The sequence below is a fragment of the Pimephales promelas genome, chromosome 22 (assembly GCF_988280905.1).
Source record: "Pimephales promelas chromosome 22, fPimPro1.hap1.1, whole genome shotgun sequence".
In the NCBI taxonomy this organism is placed as follows: domain Eukaryota; kingdom Metazoa; phylum Chordata; class Actinopteri; order Cypriniformes; family Leuciscidae; genus Pimephales; species Pimephales promelas.
The window spans coordinates 1,439,429-1,464,334 of NC_142790.1; the positions used below are offsets into that span (position 1 = coordinate 1,439,429).

Consider the following 24,906-nt stretch of genomic DNA (forward strand, 5'->3'; position numbering starts at 1 on the left):
TCGAAACTCAAAAATTCGGCCCAAAAAAAAAAACGACAGTGGTACCCCTTACGTTTTTTTTTTTTCGGGCGAAAAATTAAGTTTCTCCAATCTTCCCAAAACTCTGGATTCTGATAGAGGGCCATGAGACTTAGACCTGAGTGCAAAAATGGAGGCTCTTAGACCCTTCCAGAGCTGAGATATCGAAAATCAAAATTTCGACCAGAAAAAAGAACGACAGTGTTACCCCTTACGTTTTTTTTGGGGTGAAATATTAAGTTTCCCCAATCTTCTCAAAACTCTGGATTCTGATAGAAGGCCATGAGACTTAGACCTAAATGCAAAAATGGAGGCTCTAGCCCCTTCAAGAGCTGAGATATCGAAACTCAAAAATTCGGCCCGAAAAAAAAACGACAGTGGTACCCCTTACGTTTTTTTTTTGGGGCGAAAAATTACGTTTCTCCAATCTTCTCAAAACTCTGGATTCTGATAGAGGGCCATGAGACTTAGACCTGAGTGCAAAAATGGAGGCTCTAGCCCCTTCCAGAGCTGAGATATCAAAACTCAAAAATTCGGCCCGAAAAAAAAACGACAGTGGTACCCCTTACGTTTTTTTTTTTCGGGCGAAAAATTAAGTTTCTCCAATCTCCCCAAAACTCTGGATTCTGATAGAGGACCATGAGACTTAGACCTGAGTGCAAAAATGGAGGCTCTAGCCCCTTCCAGAGCTGAGATATCGAAACTCAAAAATTCGGCCCGAAAAAAAAACGACAGTGGTACCCCTTACGTTTTTTTTTTCGGGCGAAAAATTACGTTTATCCAATCTTCCTAAAACTCTGGATTCTGATAGAGGGCCATGAGACTTAGACCTGAGTGCAAAAATGGAGGCTCTAGACCCTTCCAGTGCTGAGATATCGAAAATCAAAATTTCGACCAGAAAAAAGAACGACAGTGTTACCCCTTACGTTTTGTTTGGGGTGAAATATTAAGTTTCCCCAATCTTCTCAAAACTCTGGATTCTGATAGAAGGCCATGAGACTTAGACCTGAGTGCAAAAATGGAGGCTCTAGCCCCTTCCAGAGCTGAGATATCGAAACTCAAAAATTCGGTCCGAAAAAAAAACGACAGTGGTACCCCTTATGTTTTTTTTTGGGGGGCGAAAAATTAAGTTTCCCCAATCTTCTCAAAACTCTGGATTCTGATAGAGGGCCATGAGACTTAGACCTGAGTGCAAAAATGGAGGCTCTAGCCCCTTCCAGAGCTGAGATATCGAAACTCAAAAATTCGGCCCGAAAAAAAAAACGACAGTGGTACCCCTTATGTTTTTTTTTGGGGGGCGAAAAATTAAGTTTCTCCAATCTTCTCAAAACTCTGGATTCTGATAGAGGGCCATGAGACTTAGACCTGAGTGCAAAAATGGAGGCTCTAGCCCCTTCCAGAGCTGAGATATCGAAACTCAAAAATTCGGCCCGAAAAAAAAACGACAGTGGTACCCCTTACGTTTTTTTTTTTTCGGACGAAAAATTAAGTTTATCCAATCTTCCCAAAACTCTGGATTCTGATAGAGGGCCATGAGACTTAGACCTGAGTGCAAAAATAGAGGCTCTAGCCCCTTCCAGAGCTGAGATATCGAAATTCAAAAATTCGGCCCGAAAAAAAAACGACAGTGGTACCCCTTACGGGTTTTTTTTCGGGCGAAAAATTAAGTTTCTCCAATCTTCCCAAAACTCTGGATTCTGATAGAGGGCCATGAGACTTAGACCTGAGTGCAAAAATGGAGGCTCTAGCCCCTTCCAGAGCTGAGATATCGAAATTCAAAAATTCGACCTGAGTGCAAAAATGGAGGCTCTAGACCCTTCCAGAGCTGAGATATCGAAACTCAAAAATTCGACCCGAAAAAAAAAACGACAGTGGTACCCCTTTCGTTTTTTTTTTTCGGGCGAAAAATTAAGTTTCTCCAATCTTCCCAAAACTCTGGATTCTGATAGAGGGCCATGAGACTTAGACCTGAGTGCAAAAATGGAGGCTCTAGCCCCTTCCAGAGCTGAGATATCGAAATTCAAAAATTCGACCTGAGTGCAAAAACGGTGGCTCTAGACCGTTCCAGAGTTGAGATATCGAAACTCAAAAATTCAACCCGAAAAAAAAAAACGACAGTGGTACCCCTTTCGGTTTTTTTTTTTCAGGCGAAAAATTAAGTTTCTCCAATCTTCCCAAAACTCTGGATTCTGATAGAGGGCCATGAAACTTAGACCTGAGTGAAAAAATGGATGCTCTAGACCCTTCAAGAGCTGAGATATCAAAACTCAAAAATTCGACCCGAAAAAAAAACGACAGTGGCGAAAAATTAAGTTTCTCCAATCTTCTCAAAACTCTGGATTCTGATAGAGGGCCATGAGACTTAGACCTGAGTGCAAAAATAGAGGCTCTACACCCTTCCAGAGCCGAGATATCGAAAGTCAAAAATTCGACCCGAAAAAAAAAAAAAGACAGTGGTACCCCTTTCGTTTTTTTTTTCGGGCGAAAAATTAAGTTTCTCCAATCTTCTCAAAACTCTGGATTCTGATAGAGGGCCAGGAGACTTAAACCTGAGTGCAAAAATGGAGGCTCTAGACCCTTCCAGAGCTGAGATATCGAAACTCAAAAATTCGACCCGAAAAAACAAAACAAAAAACGACAGTGGTACCCCTTTCGTTTTTTTTTTTCAGGCGAAAAATTAAGTTTCTCCAATCTTCTCAAAACTCTGGATTCTGATAGAGGGCCATGAGACTTAGACCTGAGTGCAAAAATGGAGGCTCTACACCCTTCCAGAACTGAGATATCGAAACTCAAAAATTCGGCCCGAAAAAAAAAACGACAGTGGTACCCCTATCGTTTTTTTTTTTTTCGGGCGAAAAATTAAGTTTCTCAAATCTTCTCAAAACTCTGGATTCTGATAGATGGCCATGAGACTTAAACATGAGTGCAAAAATGGAGGCTCTAGACCCTTCCTGAGCTGAGATATCGAAACTCAAAAATTCGACCCTAAAACAAAACGACAGTGGTACCCCTTTCGTGTTTTTTTTTTCGTGCGAAAAATTTAATTTCTCCAATCTTCTCAAAACTCTGGATTCTGATAGAGGGCCATGAGACTTAGACCTGAGTGCAAAAATTGAGGCTCTAGACCCTTCCAGAGCTGAGATATCGAAACTCAAAAATTCGACCCCAAAAAAACCAACAGTGGTACCCCTTTCGGGTTTTTTTTTCAGGTGAAAAATTACGTTTCTCCAATGTTCTCAAAACTCTGGATTCTGACATAGGGCCATGAGACTTAAACCTGAGTGCAAAAATGGAGGCTCTAGACCCTTCCTGAGCTGAGATATCGAAACTCAAAAATTCGACCCTAAAACAAAACGACAGTGGTACCCCTTACGTGTTTTTTTTTTTTGGGGCGAAAAATTAAATTTCTCCAATCTTCTCAAAACTCTGGATTCTGATAGAGGGCCATGAGACTTAGACCTGAGTGCAAAAATTGAGGCTCTAGACCCTTCCAGAGTTGAGATATCGAAACTCAAAAATTCGACCCGAAAAAAAAAACGACAGTGCAAAAATTGAGGCTCTAGACTCTTCTGGTACCCCTGTCGTTTTTTTTCGGTGCGAAAAAATAAGTTTCTCCAATCTTCTTAAAATTCTGGATTCTGATAGAGGGCCATGGGACTTAGACCTGAGTGCCAAAATTGAGGCTCTAGACCCTTCCAGAGCTGAGGTATTGAGAGTTTTACAATGGCATAAATGCTACGTGGGATCTCAATATCTCAGCTCCGGAAGGGTCTAGAGCAGGGATGGGCAACTGGTGGCCCGCGGGCCGCATGTGGCCTGTCTCCTCACTCAGTGTGGCCCGCGGGTTAATTTTCAAATACCATCGAAATGTTGGTTTTATATGTTTTATCGCGTGAAAACGGGTTGCGCATCTGAACCAATTCCAAATGTAATGATAAAGTATACCGATAGAGGGCGCCATCGTGCAAAACATGCTTAGTTGGACAACTCTGACCAGCGTCACTACAAAGAGAACCATGAGCGGGAAAAAAAGAAAACTGAACCAAGAAAATCGCACTTTTCAGACAAGATGGGAAACAGACAACCTATTTACAGAATTCAAAGGTAAATGAAACATATCAAGTCGAAAGAGAGAAACAGGATCAGCAATGACGTTCTGTTTCAGCTCATGAGGATTGGCTGCACTAACATTGACATTGACATCCAGTCTATTGTACACCAGCAATAGGGTGACCACCTGGTAATAAGCCCAAGGGGGGACAAGGGGTATGCTTCTGAGGGACAATGTGGGACACTGCTTGGCGCGGCGTTGCCCCCACCCCATGGGCAGACTCACTGATAGTGGTTTAAAAAAAAGGAAAAGTCTAAACTCACAACTTCACGGAACGAGAAGGTTCACGGAACGAGAAGGTGCGCTGTCATGACAACAATGAAAAGGTTGACAACAACCTAGTCAGCAGGGGCCTGTTTCAGAAAGGAGGTTAAGTGAAATCTCTGAGTATGTTAACCCTGAAATGAGGGAAACTCCGGTTTTGCGTTTCAGAAAGGGGGGTATATCAAACCCGAGAAAGCAGAGTAAAGGCCTCATTATGCTTCTGCGTCAACTCCACGGCGTAGCTACGTCGTCACTGCTACGGCGTCGTGGCCGTTTTATACTTCTGCGTGAGGTTGTGGTGCATTTCGCCACCAGAACGCTAGGGGGGTTCGCGAATCTCTTTGGTTCCGTGCGCCGCGAGCAAAAGAGAGAGAATGTTGTTTTAGCAGCTGCCAGCTGGAGCTAATCGACGTTGAATAACAAGACGACACAAACTTTATCCCCACAGAATCAACACGGATGTCCAGGGCCCGTTCCACCCATAGACAATAAAATAAAGGTTCCACCCGAGCTGCCATAACGATACCTGTTCGGAATGACTTAAAGGATTTTTTCAGTCTCCACGTGGAACTGTGCTATGGCAGGATATAATGTGTCCAGTGGCAGACTTGGTTAGTACTGTATTATCAATTATGTAACCGTGAACATTGTATTGAAAATAAACAACAAACTGTGTTTCAAAACAAACGTTGATTTATTGATTGATTGAAGTTTATTGCGAGCAAAAAAGAAAGAAAAGAATATAGACATATATATTAACAATGAAATAAAAAAACAGTTTATTTTAAATTAATTCTTTATTTACTTTCTTTATAAGAGTATTATAATTATCAGAACAAGGGTGCAAATGTTAAAAATAGCGCTAATAGCGGGAGGGGGAAATCGGAAAAGCTAAACTCCTGAATTGATGTATAATCTGACCAATCAAAGCCCTTGCTGTCTGCGTCGCCTCGACGCGTAGTTGCAAATTTTTGGAGGTGCACGTCGAGCTACGGCAGAGGGGTCGGAGAGGGGTTCGCGTCGACGGATAGGGGTCTGCGGGGGTACGCCGTCGATTCGAGCCCCCCCATCCCCTCCCCCTAAAAAATTAATAATTAAATTAATTTTTTAATTTACTAAAGGCAACAATTTGTATTTTATTCTCAATATGTACACACACATTCATTATCCTGTGCCTAACATGATGAAAAAGGCTTTGTTCATGTTGCTTGTCCCGTCACAATGACAGTAGCCTAAACTATAGCTACAGGTTAGCTATAGGCTACATGTTACATAGACATGTAGCCTAAACTAGGCTACATGTTACATAGGTCTTTCAGTTAAAAACGGCCAAATTAGACAAAACTATATTAGCTTGCCTAATTATTTTTTGTCATTCGTTTAACATTTATGACCAAAAAAACTGTCAAATATATACTTACATCTTATCTCGCACTTGACCGTACACTGAAGCATCGAGTTGCACTGTTAAAATTCGCGCTCAGCGTCTGTGAACATAAAGCCCGCCTACTTTGATTTGATTGGCCATCTCAAATATTCTGACATTGACGAGCGGTGACAGACCAATGAGGCTCTGAACACACACCAGAGCCGGCCCGAGGCATAAGCGAACTAAGCGGCCGCTTAGGGGCCACCAGGGGGCCCCCTAATCGGGGTTATTTTTTATTTTATTTTTTTTGGGATTACTTAAACAAGGGACATAAATCAATTAATGAATGAAAAAGATTAGAAGCAAGATCTTCAGGGGTGAGCTAATGTCAAAATAATAAACCAAACAGAACTAACTTTCCCCAAAGAAACTACCTTACCTATGAATTAAAATAAAACTACTTAACTACCAATAAACAGGAGAAAAACAAAGGCCTTTCAGCCTACAAAAGAAACAAGGTACTCACCCCCTACGGCTTCTCAAATAATCATACACATACAGATGAGATCATCAACACTGGCGTTTTAACACAAATCACTCAGGATCAAAGAAACCATACAAGAGCAAATTAATCACACGATTGTGCTACATTTTCACAGAGAGCAAACACACAGTACAACCCCAGTTGCAATCAATGGCAGAGGGCCCCCTCTAGTGGTATTCCAGGGAATTTATGGTCCAGGCCTCTCCTCTGATCCAATCACCATCAGCGTGTTGTTAGATCCAGGACCAATCCTAAAGGAGAAGGAGACAGCAGCAACAACAGCAGAACCAACATAGCTGCATTACATCACAACCGTAACAATATAAACATTCAAACATTCATCATCTGCTCCTCAGAGTTCTCTGCCGAAAAAGGAAACTTGTCAGCAGCGCGAGGTATTGGCAGCGAACGCAGCGCCTCGTTCCGGGTTACACAGAGACGTTCTCTTTCATATGTTTACTCAAAGCTGCGTAGCTAAGACGCAGTGGGAACGAAATATCAAACTGGCTAAGAGCTTAACTAGTAAATGACAAGATAACTTACATGACTAGTTAAAGCAGACAAAACATGGGAACATGTAGCCATGTCGATATTATATTACCCTGGTAATAATCTCTATTAATCTACAGTATTATTCCATTGTTTGATATAATATTGTTTTATCTGATATTATGTAAATATGAACTTTTATTTTATATTGGTGTATTTATTATTACCATATGTTACTTGTATTTATATTGTATGTTAATATTGTGTCCAGTTTGGCCCTGTAAATAAAGGGGTATTATTTATTTGACAAAGTGTGTGCGGTTTTGTTAAAAAAGTACCCTTTAAACTACCCTTCTAAAGTACCCTTTCAAGAACCGTTTAGGCACCGGAACCGTGTAAAAAATACCGAGTAGGTACTGGTATCGGATAAAACCCAACCGATACCCAACCGTACTTATTGTCCAATGTTCTTTTCAAAGAATGAGGACGCGCTGACCCAAATATGGCCCACCCGCCCACTGTATGCGTTCCCTCCGATCTCGTTTTTGCCACAGGTGATCAAGAGGATCAGGGAAACGTGCCACTCGGTGCTCCTTATAGCCCTGCGATGGGTTCCCAAATCTGGTTCCCGGAGTTGGCTGTCACAAACAGCCCCTTGGGTGATTTTGGTGAGGAAAGATATCCTCCCTCAAGCTCACGGCTCGATCAGGCATCCCCATCCAGAGCGCTGGTCTCTGCACGTATGGGTGATCAATGGATACCCATTGTCCTTCCAGAAGTGATGAACACGATTACGCAGTCTAGAGCTCCCTCTACGAGAAGGCTTGGTCTGTGTTCTCCAAATGGTGCACCGACAGAAATCTGGACCCATGAACGTGTGGGGTCTCGCGGTTGCTTAGGTTCCTTCAGGAGCTGTTGGATAAGGGCAGGTCCCCCTCCACGCTTAAAGTCTAAGTGGTGGCCGCTGCAGCCAGTCAATAAGAAGGAACGAACTTGCTATCCGCCATAGACATATACACTAGACCTCACCTTGGATACGGCAGTTCATTAGAACGAATGCGTCAATAGAGCCGCCATCTTGAAACAGGGGAGCCCCTCCACTTTAATGCATCAGCGTCAATGTAGTAGACACAGGTCTAACGCAAATAAAATCACCATAAATCATCATGAATGCGATTTTTCTTGTTTTTTTGGTTTGTTCCAACGGTCAGACATGTATGCATCATTGATTCCAGAAAGAAAAAATTTTTTTTTTAATTTTTTAAACATTCTTCCTAGTTCAGATTTCATCCGTGAACTTCATACCCTGCACAAAAGTCCGCCACCATCAATGAATTCGAAATAAAGGCAGAGATAGCAGCGTTACCTAGCTACTTCCTATGACAAGACCCCTGTTCCAAGATGGCGGCGGTTTTGACGCATGCTTAGAACCCCCAGGTGAGGTCTAGTGTATATGTCTATGGCTATCCGCTTCCTTAGAGGAGCCAGAAGAATGAATTCCCAACGGCCCCCATCGGTTCCTATGTGGGATCTTTCTTTGGTCCTCGAGGCCCTGAAAACATATCCCTTTGAACCGTTAGATTCTGTGTATTTAAAGTACCTCTCGCTCAAAACCTCTCGCCACTCTGTATTCCCAACATGACATCATGACTTTTGCGTAAACATACACGGCACTTTCGAGTCAAGTGGCGTGTTATCTCTACGCATTTTAAGCTATCCGCGTGCATGCGTACATGTCTACGCCATTAACGTCCGAGTGATTCCGCGCGTCTGTACACACGCCATCAAATGTCCGCGCGAAACGAAGCAAAATAGAGATCTACATCTGGTGAGCGATCTTTTTTTTCCTAGGATGGTAAAGGAACACTCATAAATGCCATTAACCCCAGTGACGGGTAGGTTTAGGGACGGGGTTGAGGTAAGTCATATATTTATATAGAGTAATAACGTTAAGTCAACGGTGTTCATAAACACGCTGAAAAGCGATTATGCGTCTTGATAGCATGCCAAAAATGGAAATACGAATTGGCGTGTCATACACACGCTACTTCATGAGATCAGTCTGGTATTCCATATGAGTGCTTATTTCCATGTGCTGGCCGCCTGATCACATGACCTTAAATGCCCAAATTACTTCCGGTGCTCCTCAGTCATTTTTGACTGAAAAATTTTACTTTTTTTTTTTTTTTTCCTTCATCTGACTGTTACGAAACTTGGTTAAGGTTTTGGAACATGATTCGAACAGGTTGAATGGTGCTGAATAAAATAGTCACACTTGTTGCCTCTCGGCGTCAGAAATGAGCGCATTGGAAATGAATGTGAGAGTTTCCTCTAGTGGAAGTGTTTGGTTTTCTATAGTGGAAGCGCCTCCTCAAAAGTGTGTTTTTGTTGACTGCAATGTTTTGCGCCTCATCCTACAAAAGGAACAAATATTTCATATAACTCAACCTCACATTTTAAAACTTTAATCGCTGCAACTTCTCTCCAGGTCTCAGGTTTCACATCTTTTCAAAACCACATACTGAGCAGCTGCTTAAGGTTTTCTTCCTGCTGCTCTGCTATCACATCTGCATATGTGTGTGTGTGTGTGTGTGTGTGTGTGTGTGCCAGCCTCCATCAATAGAGCCCCAGAGACAGGAAGTAGATAGTGTTCTTGGGCTGCAGAGTGTTTGGCTGTAAAGGCTTTCTCTGGCTTGGCGTTTGACCTTGGCGTTTGAGAGGGTGTGTGTGTGAGAGAGAGAGAGAGAAACTCTCCGGCTTGGCGTTTAACTCTCGCACACACACACACACACACACACACAGCCAACAGACTCTGGTCATGCAAGCCAACACACACCAGTCAAAAGCAGACGCTAAACTTTTTCTCAAACTCACTTCCAAGAAAAATAACATTTGTGCAACTCAACATGTTTTACAGACTCTGCTCAGATCTGTGTTTGATAGATGGATAATAAATGAATACATAATTAACAACAGCCATTGGTATTTAGAAAGACCTTTTTAAAACCGTGTGGTCCAGGAATAAAGTAGTAAGATCTTGTGTTAATTTGGCATGAGTCTATTCACCTTTGTCATAATATGAAATTAAAGAGAGAGAGATGTTTAATTCTTAGACAATAAAAGTCCATCGGCACTTAAAAAAATAAGGAACTTTGTATTGTTTCTACAACATAAAGGTCAAGGGCAATTACTGATTTAAGGGAGTTTCATGGAAGTAATTCCTAGACAAAAATACCCTTGTGTGTGTATGATTCCTGTTGTTGAGAGTAAAAGGCTTCCGCTGATAGTCCCGAATGCCTTCATTCTGCGCAGGAAGTCTCTAACTAACAATAGAAGCACACAGTAAGGATGCAGACTTGGTTCATTTCCTTCACTGGTGTTAATATTTATTTAATTAATGGTCCACATGTTCAGATGCATCTGCTGTACATCGCAGTGTTTGTTTATCTCATCTATACACTGTTTCAGTACTGACTTCAGTGTGTCTGTGATTATTGGAGGACATGAATCAGTTTCCCACACGATCACACACGTTACCACTATAGGAAATATGAACACGATCCACTCAAATTTGAAAACCACTAAGTGGTTATAATAATGCAATGGCATTCATACATTTTAAAGTGCTTCTTAAGAGACCAATACTCTTTTATTATATTATATTACATTATATTAGACTATATTATATTTTATTTAGTGCAGGGCAATGATAAATCTCAAAGTTTGTGTTTATATGTGTTACAGTACATGTGTATATAATTCTCTTGTATATAGAAAAAAATATTTAAAATTCTTATAAAAAAATCTATACAGTATATAATATAAATTATGTATAAATGTATATACAACATGCAAATATTTCTTAAATATATATAGACTATATACATGCATACTGTATGTGTGTATTATTAATATAAAATAATTATACACAGTACAGTAAACACAAACCTTTATTTTAGATGCGATTAATAGCCTAACTGTGCAGCACTAATTTTATTATTTTAACCATTTTTATATAGGAATATATTATATTATTTAGCCTATTATATTATATTAATGAGCTATGATGTCCCCAAACACTATAGGCTACTTTAGATGATCTGTGGTTTTAAACCGAGGGTCTCTTTAAGGCTGGTCCAGCCCTCCATCACAGTCTCAGTGTAAGTGAGTTATTGTGGTTCAGCTTCTCTTCACACACACACACACACACACACACACGCACACACACACGTCGGGTCCGCCCGCTCCACATCAGCTTCTCCTCGATAATGGGCATTTTCCTCAGACAGAAGAACATCTGGATTCGGCTCTGCTCTCTGGTTTAAAGAAGACTTTTACTCATGGATGTGTATCGTGTCAGCTCGAGGACTTTCCCCGTGTCACATTAATGCTTCACTGTGTGGAGAGACTATGTGTTCTTCAGGATGGGTGCGAACAATGGCAAACAGTATGGAAGTGAAGGTATGCGATATTTTCCCTGAGAACTTTTATGCGATGCTTTCTGATTTTCTATTTTTTTTTTAGCAACTGTCATGCACTGGTGTCTTTTGGTGTGGTAATAATAAGTACAGTAGGCTAATAGAAAATATTCCAGCGGGAAATTAAAGCGGAATGATACCGCTTCTGATGAGTTTTAATAAATTTGAATAAATTAAGCCAGTATCTCAGCTAAAAAGGAGGGGGGTTGTGCAGCTTTGTTAAAATGGTTTAAAATTATTTTTATTTTGTAGCTAATAGTAGCTAAAAAGTTAAATTAATGAGGAAATGGTACATTCAAAGTGTATTAAAACACGGCTAAATTGATTAGATGTGGCTAGTGATTGAAGCTGCATATGTAATTTTAGTTACACACATAAAACGTGGTATTTTACAAAAAATAATACCTGAGAGATACTGTCAAAGTCATCCTGAGACACCTGCCTCTAAAACAGCCTGTAACTCGATCGCACGCTTGTTATGAATAGAAAGGCTGCTTTAGGGGGCGTGGTTACCTGGTAAACGTGTCTGCGTCAGGACTGCGCCACGCCCACGCCCACAACAATCTACCAACCACGCCCACCCCACTGTAAAGAACGTACACAGCACGCCCACTATTACATCAAATACAAGCGCGACACAGGATTCCCTCCTTCTTAAAACTTACATCTCAGTACTTGTCGAACCTCTCAAACATTGTTCTTTCAACAACTATATCTTATTTGTAAATGGCATATCCTGAAGTTTGCTAAAGGTATAGGCAGTGATATTTTAGTATCATTGAGATTGGATCGTTTTTATTTTATTTTCTCCATTTTCATTTTGTACTAATTTTTATTTTGATTGTAATTTTTACTATTTTTTACTATTTTTTTTCAGTTTTAGTTATTTTAGTAGCCTAAATGAAATGAAACAAAATGAAAATGAGAACTGTTGGCATCAAGATTATGATCAGATATTTTATTTCAATTTATTCAATTATTTCAATGTTGTCAAAACTATCCCGGTTCACAGAGGATCCACGACAAACATCTCTGTATTCTGCCGCCAGGCCAGTAGATGGCGATGTCTCTTTGTAAAGAAACATAATTTTCACACATTTCTAAAACTTGCACTTTGAAACCTGCTTTCAAAAGTTTGCGTTTTCGGGCTCCCAAAATGTTGTTGTGTAAATGACGTTTTTAGCTGAAAGTGGTGTCGTCTAAACGCCCCTGAAGATAACTTTAACAGCGTATATTTACAAACAGAGGGGTTTTATGATGGTGTGTGCAGATGCAGCTTTAAACTCAACACATGTGGGCTTGTTTACATCTGGCATCAACATCTGTCTGGAGTGACTCGATCAGTGCTTTACCTGATCATGTGTGTCAATGCGTCTCCAGTCAACACCTGTGATTGGATCTATAGGGGAGGATTTCAATTCAATAATAAATAATACAGCTGTCTTTTTCTCTACTCCTGGTCCACTATGCAAGTGCTTGTGTGTTCATCCAACAATTACAAAAAATGTTTTTCCTTCGGACCACCGTGATCTAAGCAGGTGCGAAGTATTTTTGTAAAACAGATGTTAGAAACACAAAGTTACTTGGAGTTCACTTCTCGCTCATTGCAACTGTTTAAACGCAGTAACTCCTCGTCCTATAATATGGTATTTAGTGCACAAATGTGATTGAATTGCTAAACAATGGCAAATGAAACATTCTGGCTCTGTAACTCTATTTACTGCATATAAAAGTTCATATATTTGCATCTCTGGACCCCTGATTTTGCATTTCTCTTCAGGCCTGGTGCATTTCTCCTTGTGTTTTGTGCGCAAGCACAGGACAGGAAACATATGAAAGCTTTTGAGAAGTTGTTTTCCAGACCAGAAAACAATTATGTCTCTCCCCTCAGCCTTGGCTCTTTTGATAACTCAATTTCTACCGAGGCTCGAGAGGGTCCAGTGTAGTGTTGAACTCCCTGCCCTCGTGTTGCTCATGTAGAGGACACGGATGAGCTTCACATCTGAACTTCGAGGACAATGAAATAAAACATCTGTCTATATAAACCTGGACCCAGTTGCAGCCGTTCCAAACAGTTAGCAATTTAAAACAGTAAAAACAAGAATCAAACTGTTCTTTGACTCTTTCTACCGGGTTTGGGTTCCAAAAGCTTGTTTTTTTCTACAGTAATGGATCATTTTTATTTCCCTGAATAACCTTTCAGTGAACAGTTCTTAAGTACATCCTAAATCCAGCTTTTAATGTTGTTTATGTGTCTATGTGGTGTTTTTTACGTGCTTTAACACACACCATGTGTGAGTTGATAAGTGGACAGCATTGCTGAGTATTTCCTCCTTAAAACTGCAGTGAACCGAAAACACGCTTTGAAATCGCTGGTGTTTCTGACGTCACAAACCACCTTGTAACCAATCAGATCAACGTGTGATCGTCAACCAGTGGTGAGCTGAGTGAGTGAGTGAGTGGAGGCGGGGCTCATTTGCATATTCATAGAACTGCGCATGCTAAATGAATACACGCATTGGCCCTGAGGGCGTGGGGGAAGCGGAGATGTGAATATGTAGGGGCGTGTTATTCTAATGACAATGACACCTGGATTTCACCATAGACTGTAAAAAAAGATGGACGACGCCCCTTCGCTCTTTTCCATCAGAGAGAACTGAAGCCGCCAGTGTCTCCATATGACGCTGACATCTTGAACCAATTTATACTTCTGCGTCGAGGGTACGCCGTAGTGTACGGCGTTGGCTTCGCGCGTCGGCGATGCCGTTGTGAGCATTTATACTTCTGCGTTCAGGTATTGGTTGCTCTGCAGTACTGCTCCGAAACGCTAGTAGGCGGCAGAGGGTTTTAATGTTCCACTGTGTTTAGATTCCTTGCGGCTAGGTTACTACAAGCAATAGCGACTGAACGAGAGCGGATCATGTTGGAGTTGGAGCTTATTGGGGTGGAAAAACAGTTCATTTTAGTGAAATTACTAAAACTGAAAGCCAGAAATGAGAGAAGACGTCGGAGGAGATGGTACGTGCGGAAATGCATAGGAGGAAATACGACGCTACCAAGCCGACCAATCACCGATCTTGCGGTCCGCGTCGTCGCGACGTGTAGTTACATTTTTGTAGAGGTGCGCGTCAGGCAACGCGGAAGGGTACGCGGTATGGGACGCGTCTGTGCGTATGCTACGCCGTACCTACTGCGCGCACCCTACGCAGAAGTATAAATTGGCCTTGAGTCTGCGCACTTGCGTGTTTCGGGACCAGTCATGCGCAGTCGCGAGCAGGAAGTAAAGCCGCGAAATCAAGGCCGCGCCCTCATTCTCGCTGAATCAAACGCAAGCACACGCCCCACTGCATGGTTCAAGTGACCCAAATCCGATTTTTTCCTCTCATGTGGCACAGATCGGATATGACCGGTGAATGTGTAAGCAGGAAAAAAACGCATGGATTGCGATTTTCTCAGATCGGATTCAGGCCTCATTCATACTGTATGTAGTAATAAATCAGATATGAATAGGGTTGGGTATCGAGAATCGAGTATCGATTGGAACCGCGACTAACTTTTCGTTTTTCCCGGAATCGTTTAAAAGTTAAAATTTCAATTCCTACTTTCGATATTCACAGTCCGCCGAGCAGAAGAAGAAACCGCTGAACAACACCAACGAAGAAGCGTCTACCGGAAGTGTTTGCATAACCGCGCGAGTCGAACATGAGTAGCTTACGTCGGCGGTCCAAAGTGTGGCTTCACTTTTCTAAAAATTAACGAAATCTCTGCAAAATGCTAAATTTGTGACAAGTATTTGTGACAGAAGGAGTATTTCCTTCAGAAAGGAGTATTTCCTTCAGAAAGACTGTTGGTTAGCAAGGTTAGCTAAACCTTTTTGACCCTGCCTCTTAAAAGAATCGCAATCGAGAATCGTTAGGAAACGGAATCGAAACAAGGAATCGGAATCGGAATCAGAATTTTTCAAATTCAAACGATACCCAACCCTAGAAATGAATCAGATACGTGCATTTGCGGGTGCCATGTAAGCAGATAAATCGGATATTCCCCAGTAAATGCGAGTCATGCGTCATTAAAAAGTGCGCGAATATAGGCGCGAGCCGTGCGATGGAAGAAAGGATACACACAGTGGAGCAATGCGGAGGTTTCATGTCTTTTGAGTGTTTGGGGTGAAGAGTGCAGGCAAAAATGCAGGGTTGTTACAGAAATAAATCCGTTTTTGAATACATTTCACGAGATATGAGGCATCGTTTTAAGTGCTCATGGCCAGAGCCGCTCCTCTTTTTTCTCCGCCGTACGAGACCAATGTTTTGATGACTTATTGAAATATTGTGGAAAGAAAACACTGGATAATTTTATTCGCATCTGCATCAATTGAATTTCGTGCTGTTTTGCTTAATTTCCCGGTTTAGAACCGTCAGAACGTCTGCATTTTGGTAGTTTCAGCAGTGTATAGTGTAAATGCAAAAATCGGATAAGGGTCACTTTTAAAAGATGATGTAAGCAGGTCGTCAAAAAAAAAACGGATATAGTCAGAAAATCGGATTTGGGCATCAAGACCTGCAGTGTAAATGCAGCCAAAGTGTCCTCTGTCTGCTTTGTTCTTCTCCAATGATGTCTGCTGATTGCAGAACTTCGTTAAAATAAGGTAAATACAACTACTAACCACATAATCAACATTTTTTTTAAAAAGTCCGCTGGTGCTTCAGTGACTACCTCGCACAGAAAACCTGTCAATCACAGCTGTCAATCATGATGTCAGAGCACCGTTTTCTTCACATAACTAACTAAAAACAAACTTATTTTAAAAACGAACACTTGAAATTACATCGATCGAGACGTTTTGGCTTCACTTTTGAGGGCTTGTGCGGCACGCTTGGATTTCACAGGTACGCACAGCTTCATTAATAAGGCGGTGAGAGGAGAGTAAGCATAATCTTACGGCAACATATACGCCCGTTTCTACGCACGAATGATAAATTGTATTTATCGCGCAATTTATACGTGAAAACTAGTTTTCACATGAAATGCACTTTATGGCATGTAATACGCACACGCCCCACATCACTAATCCCATGGGGTTTACAGTGCGTATGTAAAAACAAATTTTCGCATATAAATTGCACGATAAATACAATGCGCATGGTTCGCCGGGAGTGCTCTCGCGTGTGTACGTCACTCATTGTTTACACAGAGATTTCAGAAGTGTTATCCTTCACTGTGAAGATCTAAACATATTTAGATATGCAGGAAATCGCAATGGAAGACGATTTCGATAGACAACGTTAAAAAAAATTCGCAATCGCGTGAGAGATCACTTCCGCCGCTTGCACAGACCGAAGCGCCCGCGCCCTCAGATGAGTTCGACGTGGCTGTGGTTACAAGAGGTAAAAACGATATACTGTTCGTTTTCTCACACAAACCGCTCGTTTCGTGTCTTAGGCCATCAGTGTGTACTTACATTTATGAGTCATTAAATCATGTTTAATTTGGACTTCTCTGTGCATGCTCTTTGAGGTGGTGACCATAGACCTCCATTATATGACTAACAGACAACAACGGTTTGACCTAAAAATATCAAAATTGAAAATACTGCGGAAACAAAGACACCTACATCTTGGATGCCCTTGAGGTAAGATAAAACATACCAAAAATTAATTTCTAAGTGAACTATCCCTTTAATTTACAAGGGTTGGTTTATGGCTCTTCATCCTCTGTCAGGTCATAAACTTGAACCACAAGTGGCTCCATATGAGTACAGCTCAGCATTCATCCCACAAACACTGATGTCTCTGTAAACAAGTTCCTCTTATCAAGCATCCATGCAGGATAAACACTGAGAAACGCTGTTCACAGTTGTTGGTCGTGTGCTGCTATATGCCTTTGGTGAAACGTTGCCAACATACGTCGCGGGAAAGCTGTTGTGTGAAGACCTTTCAAACTAGCTGTCAGATTAGCGCTGATGCATTGAATGACTCAATGAACTCTTCTCACCTCTGCCATAACGGGAAAACTAGGATTTCTAAAGCCGAATGACGTGACCCACACTGAACACGTTGTTGACGACATGTTGCGGTGACATCGCTGATCCAGAACATCTGCTTGGGTTCCTGTTGTAGTGAGCAGAACGTGACTCAACTGGACCCCACGTGTTTCGCGCGCCTCGAGTCACGGCCAGAGACCGGCGCTGTTATTGTTATGTTGCTAAGCAAAGCTTTCACAAAGCTTAAAGTTTTCAGCTTAATCAAAATGGATGAGGAAACTGTATTGCTTTGCTGCTAAAAGAGACGCTGCACGCTTATCCAGAATCGAGAGCTAAAACCGCTGAGATTTGCTGAAAGAGCTGCTAGCGTACGGTTTTACAGATGATTTTCTCAACTCAATACCAAATAATGACGTATGTGACCTAAAATGTATGATATAAGCCTGATGATGCACAGAAATCAGGTTTAAAACAGGCGTAAAAACAGAGATGGGTCATTCTCAAGATGCTGATTTTAAGATTTACAAAATTGTTAAACTTTTGAACTAAGCTTATGTATTCTCCCAAAAAAGCTGATGGTGATGAGTATTTCAAACATTTTGATAATATTTCTAACCATGAAGGACAATTTGACAAATTCACATCATATTAAATAAGTATTTTTCGCATACTTTTTTACATATACCTTTGAAAACAAAATTATAAATGAATAAAGAATTACAGAAGTGCATATTATACCATTTCATATCACTTGTTGTATGTTGTTTTTAAAATTATGGAACTGTGCCATTTATATGGATTTTTTATGACTATAATATCACGGCACAATTATCTCTATATTTTGAGGATGAGCCACCTAATTTGTGTGAACAGTTTATAAACGTTCATAAATGTACAAATGTTTATCTTTATTCTTTAAACGTTCGTGACTCTCCTGCTCGAATCTTTTTCCGAGTCGTTTGGTTCATTCAACGAACGAAACGAACGAGTTGACTTGGAAAAAGATTCGTTCATTTTGATGATCGAGTTCAAACAGGAGAGTCACGAACGCACACCACAGAACAGAGCAAGGCGAGCATTTGTGCTTATAAAACTTAAACTTTGTTATTTATTTATTAAATGAGCGATCGTTTCGCTTGATAAGACCCTTATTCGTCGTCTGGTGTCGTTTAAAGCCCTTTGAACAGTTTGCACTGAAACAGTCTTTTGGACCTAGAACCGTTTGGTTCCCATTGAAGTCCATTATATGGAGAAAATCCTGGAATGTTTTCATCAAAAACCTTAATTTCTTTTCGACTGAAGAAAGAAAGACATGGACATCTTGGATGACATGGGGGCGAGTAAATTATCACCAAATTAAAAAAAAAAAAGTGAACTACTCCTTTAAGGTTTACGTGATCCTTCTCCTGATACAGTGAACGTATTTAAGAGTGCCTGATGTAGAAGAATAGATCATTGATTTGAGATCTGAACTACAACTGAACTCTGACCTGTAAAAATAACGACTGGAAAATCCAAAAGTCTCCATTCTCTCCTACTAAACGAGGAAGGAAAGTGCTCTGCTGGACTTTGAAAATAAATTTGAGTCATTAAGCTGTCAGTCTTTTGCCATCCCGAACGCAGCCAATCCCATCACGAAAAAGGAGAAATTACAAAAGACTGCAAAGGAGATTTCCTTCGAATTTCACAACCGGAGTGGCCATTCCTGCTCCTGATCCGATGACCCTAATCCATAAGTCATATAAGAGCTCTTTTCCACCTTTATGGAGATTTAAAAAAAAAAAAATATTCCAGATGGAGACTGAATGAGTAGGACTATTGAGCACACATTCCCACATTTGCCTTGATTTATACACACTCCACATTTATAAAAGACGATCTTCCCAGTGGCCACAAAACATATTCGGACTCTTAAAGGAGTAGTTCACTTTTGAATAAACTTTTGCTGATAATTTACTCACCCCCATGTCATCCAAGATGTCCATGTCTTTCTTCCTTCAGTCGAAAAGAAATTAAGGTTTTTGATGAAAACATTCCAGGATTTTCTTCATATAATGGACTTCAATGGGAACCAAACGGTTCAAGGTCTAAAAGACAGTTTCAGTGCAAACTGTTCAAAGGGCTTTAAACGACACCAGACGATGAACAAGGGTCTTATCAAGCGAAACGATCGCTCGTTTAATAAATAATTAACAAAGTTTAAGTTTTATAAGCTCAAATGATCGCCTTGCTCTGTTCTGTGATGTGCGTTCGTGACTCTCCTGTTCGAACTCGTTTATCAAAATGAACAAATCTTTTTCCGAGTCAATTCGTCCATTTTGTTCGTTGAATGAACCAAATGACTCGGAAAAAGATTCCGATTTCGCTTGAGAAGACCCTTATTCATCGTCTGGAATCGTTTAAAGCCCTTTGAACAGTTTGCACTGAAACTGTCTTTTGGACCTTGAACCGTTTGGTTCCCATTGAAGTCCATTATATGGAGAAAAATGCTGCAAAAACCTTAATTTCTTTTCGACTGAAGAAAGAAAGACATGGACATCTTGGATGACATGGGGGCGAGTAAATTATCAGCAAAAGTTTTTTTTTTTAAGTGAACTACTCCTTTTAGAGAATCTTAAAACTGTAAGAATATCAATCAAACCCGAGTAGCATCTGCAAAGCAAACGATAGTAATGGTGCAGGTGAGTTTGTCTAAATAATCTTTGGGGGCCACAGAGTCTGGGATGGTGAACATTTAACATCCATGGAGCCTTTCCATTCTTTAGATCATTAATATGTCCTTCACACTGAGAAAACAATGGTTCTTTTAAAGTAGTCAGTAATGTCATCTATCCTTGAAATTTCTTCACGAGTTAAAATATCTTGACTGTAACTCGACACCCTTGCCTCATTTAGTATGTGCGGTTCTATGAATATGCAAATAAGCCCCGCCCCCACTCACTCACTCACTCACTCACTCACTCACTCACTCAGAGATCCACTGGTTGACGATCACTCGTTGATCTGATTGGTTACAAGGTAGTTTGTGACGTCAGAAACACCAGCGATTTCAAAGTGTGTTTTTGAGACTGTCTTTGGTTCACTGCAGTTTTAAGGAGGAAATACTCAGCAATGCTGTCCACTTATCAACTTACACACGGCTAAAAACTCCTCATAGACACATAAACAACATTAAAAGCTTAATTTTCACCACAGAGAGACTTAAAATCAACGTCTACTAACAACAAACTATGCTGCTCACAGGTCAAGATCTGTTGAGATTCTGTTTGGGAATTTCAGTGACCGTTAAATTAAGTTGTAACCTATTAACGGTTAATGGTTAACGATGCTTTTGGGAAATGCACCCCTGGTTGGTTAGCTTTACTGGTTAGCATGGCTATGGTCATATACCAACTAAGCATGGAAACTCAGGCTCTTAACACTGGCTTGTCCCTGCGACAGGGGGACAATAACCTTGAGGATGGTGGAAGTGTTTTTGATTTATGTCTGAAGCCTCTCCGTTCCAGGCTATGAATGACCACATTTTTATTACAACACCAATCCAACATTCAAATACACAAATGTGAACTAATGTGCATGTATTGAACTTATTCCCCCTCTTAAACCTCAACCAAATGCAAGTAACAAGCCATCATGAACGGTTTTTGCACAGTGGCCAAATATGTCCTAATGTACGATAGATAAATCCGTCTTGGAGGATCACTGCGAAACTGCAAACTCTGCCAGTATTCGAGATACTAAAGTAACTTCTTCCATCTATTGTTCCAGTCACGGATATTGCCTTTTTCTTTACTTGGCAGAAAGAAACGAAGGGTTTTGCTCAGCTTTGGCGCATTCCTGATGAGTTTTGGGTAATGAGTTCCTCTCCAAATCTTTAATCATGAAAACCTCAGCCCTCACTCTGGATTAGGAACAAGAGGAGTTTCAGTGAGTGAATGAGTGATGGGGCCCAAAATGTCCGATGGTACTTTTATTGCATCTGTTATAATATTGACTTACAGTGGGAAGCGCTGCACCCCACCCTTCACACCAGCGTTCCCACTGCTGCCAATGGGACTGAATGCTATGACCTCAAAAACAAGCACACAATGGCTGTGCACAACCTTTCTTTCAATCGGACTGAATTCATTCCGACTGATGAATCTGAATGTAGTGTTTACATGAACACTGAACATGTGATCGGGTCGAGGTGTGCGTTTAAATGTCATCTCCTACATCGGTTCTTTATATGATTAATATTACATACATTAACACACATTACGCTATTTCTACGGCATTACACTATTTCTACATCATTTCGCTATTTCAACATCATTACGCTATTTCTACATCATTACGCTATTTCTACATCATTACGCTATTTCTACATCATTATGTTATTTCAATGGCATTACGCTATTTCAACATCATTACACTATTTCTACGTCATTTCGCTATTTCAACATCATTACGCTATTTCAACATCATTACGCTATTTCTACGTCATTACACTTTTTCTACGTCATTACGCTTTTTCTACGTCATTACGCTATTTCTACGTCATTACGCTTTTTCTACGTCATTACGCTATTTCTACGTCATTACGCTATTTCTACGTCATTACGCTTTTTCTACGTCATTACGCTATTTCAAAGGCATTACGCTATTTCAACGTATGTCATTACGCTATTTCTACATCATTACGCTATTTCTACGTCATTACGCGATTTCTACATCATTACGCTATTTCTACGTCATTACGCTTTTTCTACGTCATTACGCTATTTCTACGTCATTACGCTTTTTCTACGTCATTACGCTATTTCTACGTCATTACGCTTTTTCTACGTCATTACACTTTTTCTACGTCATTACGCTATTTCTACGTCATTACGCTTTTTCTACGTCATTACGCTTTTTCTACGTCATTACGCTTTTTCTACGTCATTACACTTTTTCTACGTCATTACGCTTTTTCTACGTCATTACGCTATTTCAACATCATTACGCTATTTCAACATCATTACGCTATTTCTACGTCATTACGCTTTTTCTACGTCATTTCGCTATTTCAACATCATTACGCTATTTCAACATCATTACGCTATTTCTACGTCATTACACTTTTTCTACGTCATTACGCTTTTTCTACGTCATTACGCTATTTCTACGTCATTACGCTTTTTCTACGTCATTACGCTATTTCTACGTCATTACGCTATTTCTACGTCATTACGCTTTTTCTACGTCATTACGCTATTTCAAAGGCATTACGCTATTTCAACGTATGTCATTACGCTATTTCTACGTCATTACGCTATTTCTACGTCATTACGCTTTTTCTACGTCATTACGCTATTTCTACGTCATTACGCTATTTCTACGTCATTACGCTTTTTCTACGTCATTACGCTATTTCAAAGGCATTACGCTATTTCAACGTATGTCATTACGCTATTTCTACGTCATTACGCTATTTCTACGTCATTACGCTTTTTCTACGTCATTACGCTTTTTCTACGTCATTACACTTTTTCTACGTCATTACGCTATTTCTACGTCATTACGCTATTTCTACGTCATTACGCTTTTTCTACGTCATTACACTTTTTCTACGTCATTACGCTATTTCTACGTCATTACGCTTTTTCTACGTCATTACGCTATTTCAAAGGCATTACGCTATTTCAACGTATGTCATTACGCTATTTCTACGTCATTACGCTATTTCTACGTCATTACGCTTTTTCTACGTCATTACGCTATTTCTACGTCATTACGCTATTTCTACGTCATTACGCTTTTTCTACGTCATTACGCTATTTCAAAGGCATTACGCTATTTCAACGTATGTCATTACGCTATTTCTACATCATTACGCTATTTCTATGTCATTACGCGATTTCTACATCATTACGCTTTTTCTACGTCATTACGCTATTACTACGTCATTACGATATTTCAACGTATGTCATTACGATGTTTCAACGTCATTACGCTATTTCTACGTCATTACGCTGTTTCTATGCCATTACACTATTTACGCCATTACACTATTTCTACATCATTACTCTATTTCAACATCATTTCGCTATTTCAACATCATTTCGCTATTTTCACGTCATTACGCTATTTCAACGTATGTTATTACGCTATTTCAACATCATTACGCTATTTCTACATCATTACGCTATTTCAACATCATTGCACTATTTCAACATCATTACGCTATTTCAATATCATTGCACTATTTCAACATCATTACGCTATTTCAATATCATTGCACTATTTCAACATCATTGCACTATTTCAACATCATTACGCTATTTCTACATCATTACGTTATTTCAACATCATTACGCTATTTCAACGTATGTCATTACGCTATTTCAATGTCATAACGGTATTTTAACGTCATTATGCTATTTCAACGTCATTACAATATTTTAACATCATTACACTATTTCTACGTCATTGTGCTATTTCAACATCATTACGATATTTCAACATCATTGCATATGTGCAGTCCTTTGTTTCCATTTCAATACAATCCAGTGTTTACATGTTCTATCGATCGGATTAGAAAAGGAACTAGAAAAAAAAGTTTGATGACAAACTTTAAGTTGGCTTGAGAAAGCCGGACCAGAGCGTTTGAAGTTTTGAAGTTTGAATGAAGTTTTAAAGATAGATTAGAAAGAAAGAAAGAAAGATGGATAGATTAGTTAGAAAGAAATATAGATAGATAGATAGATAGATAGATAGATAGATAGATAGATAGATAGATAGATAGATAGATAGATAGATAGATGTTTTCGGCAAGAATCTAACATGATTAGCATGTAGCTAGCTTGATGCTAATTTGATTAGCATGTAGTTAAGATGATTAGCATGTTGTTAGCATGATTAGCATGTAGCTAGCATCATAATAGCATGATTAGCATGTTGCTAGCATCATGCTAACGTGTTTTTATCAAGAAGCTAGCATGACTAGCATGTAGCTAGCATCATGCTAACCTGATTAGCATGTTGCTATCATCATGCTAGCATGTTTTAGCAAGAAGCTAGAATGATTAGCATGTAGCTAGCATCATGCTAGCATGATTAGCATGTTGCTAGCATCATGTTAGCATGTTTTTAGCAAGAAGCTAGCATGATTAGCATGTAGCTAGCATCATGCTACCATGATTAGCATGTAGCTAGCATCATAATAACATTATTAGCATGTTGTTAGCATCATGCTAACATGTTTTTAGCAAGAAGCTAACATCATTAGCATGTAGCTAGCATCAAGCTAGCATGATAAGCATGTTTTTAGCAAGAAGCTAGCATGACTAGCATGTAGCTAACATCATAATAGCATGATTAGCATGTTGCTAGCATCATGCTAGCATGTTTTTAGCAAGAAGCTAGCATGATTAGCATGTAGCTAACATCATAATAGCATGATTAGCATGTTGCTAGCATTATGCTAGCATGTTTTTAGCAAGAAGCTAACATGATTAGCATGTAGCTAGCATCAAGCTAGCATGATTAGCATGTTTTTAGCAAGAAGCTAGCATGACTAGCATGTAGCTAACATCATAATAGCATGATTAGCATGTTGCTAGCATCATGCTAACATGTTTTTAGGAAGAAGCTAGCATGATTAGCATGTAGCTAGCATCATGCTAGCAT

The 24,906-nt window shown here is 40.0% G+C and overlaps 1 protein-coding gene across 1 annotated transcript in view; it reads left to right on the forward strand.

The window, feature by feature from the left end:
* Positions 1 to 10,984: 10,984 nt before the first annotated feature.
* The window catches only part of LOC120492411 (F-box/LRR-repeat protein 7), a 66,061-nt gene continuing 52,139 nt past the window's right edge, over positions 10,985 to 24,906 (forward strand). Inside the window, exon 1 of the mRNA XM_039690668.2 lies at positions 10,985 to 11,256. Within this exon, the coding sequence (XP_039546602.1) occupies positions 11,220 to 11,256 (37 nt within the window). The 5' untranslated portion in view covers positions 10,985 to 11,219. The remainder of the gene's footprint in view (positions 11,257 to 24,906) is intronic.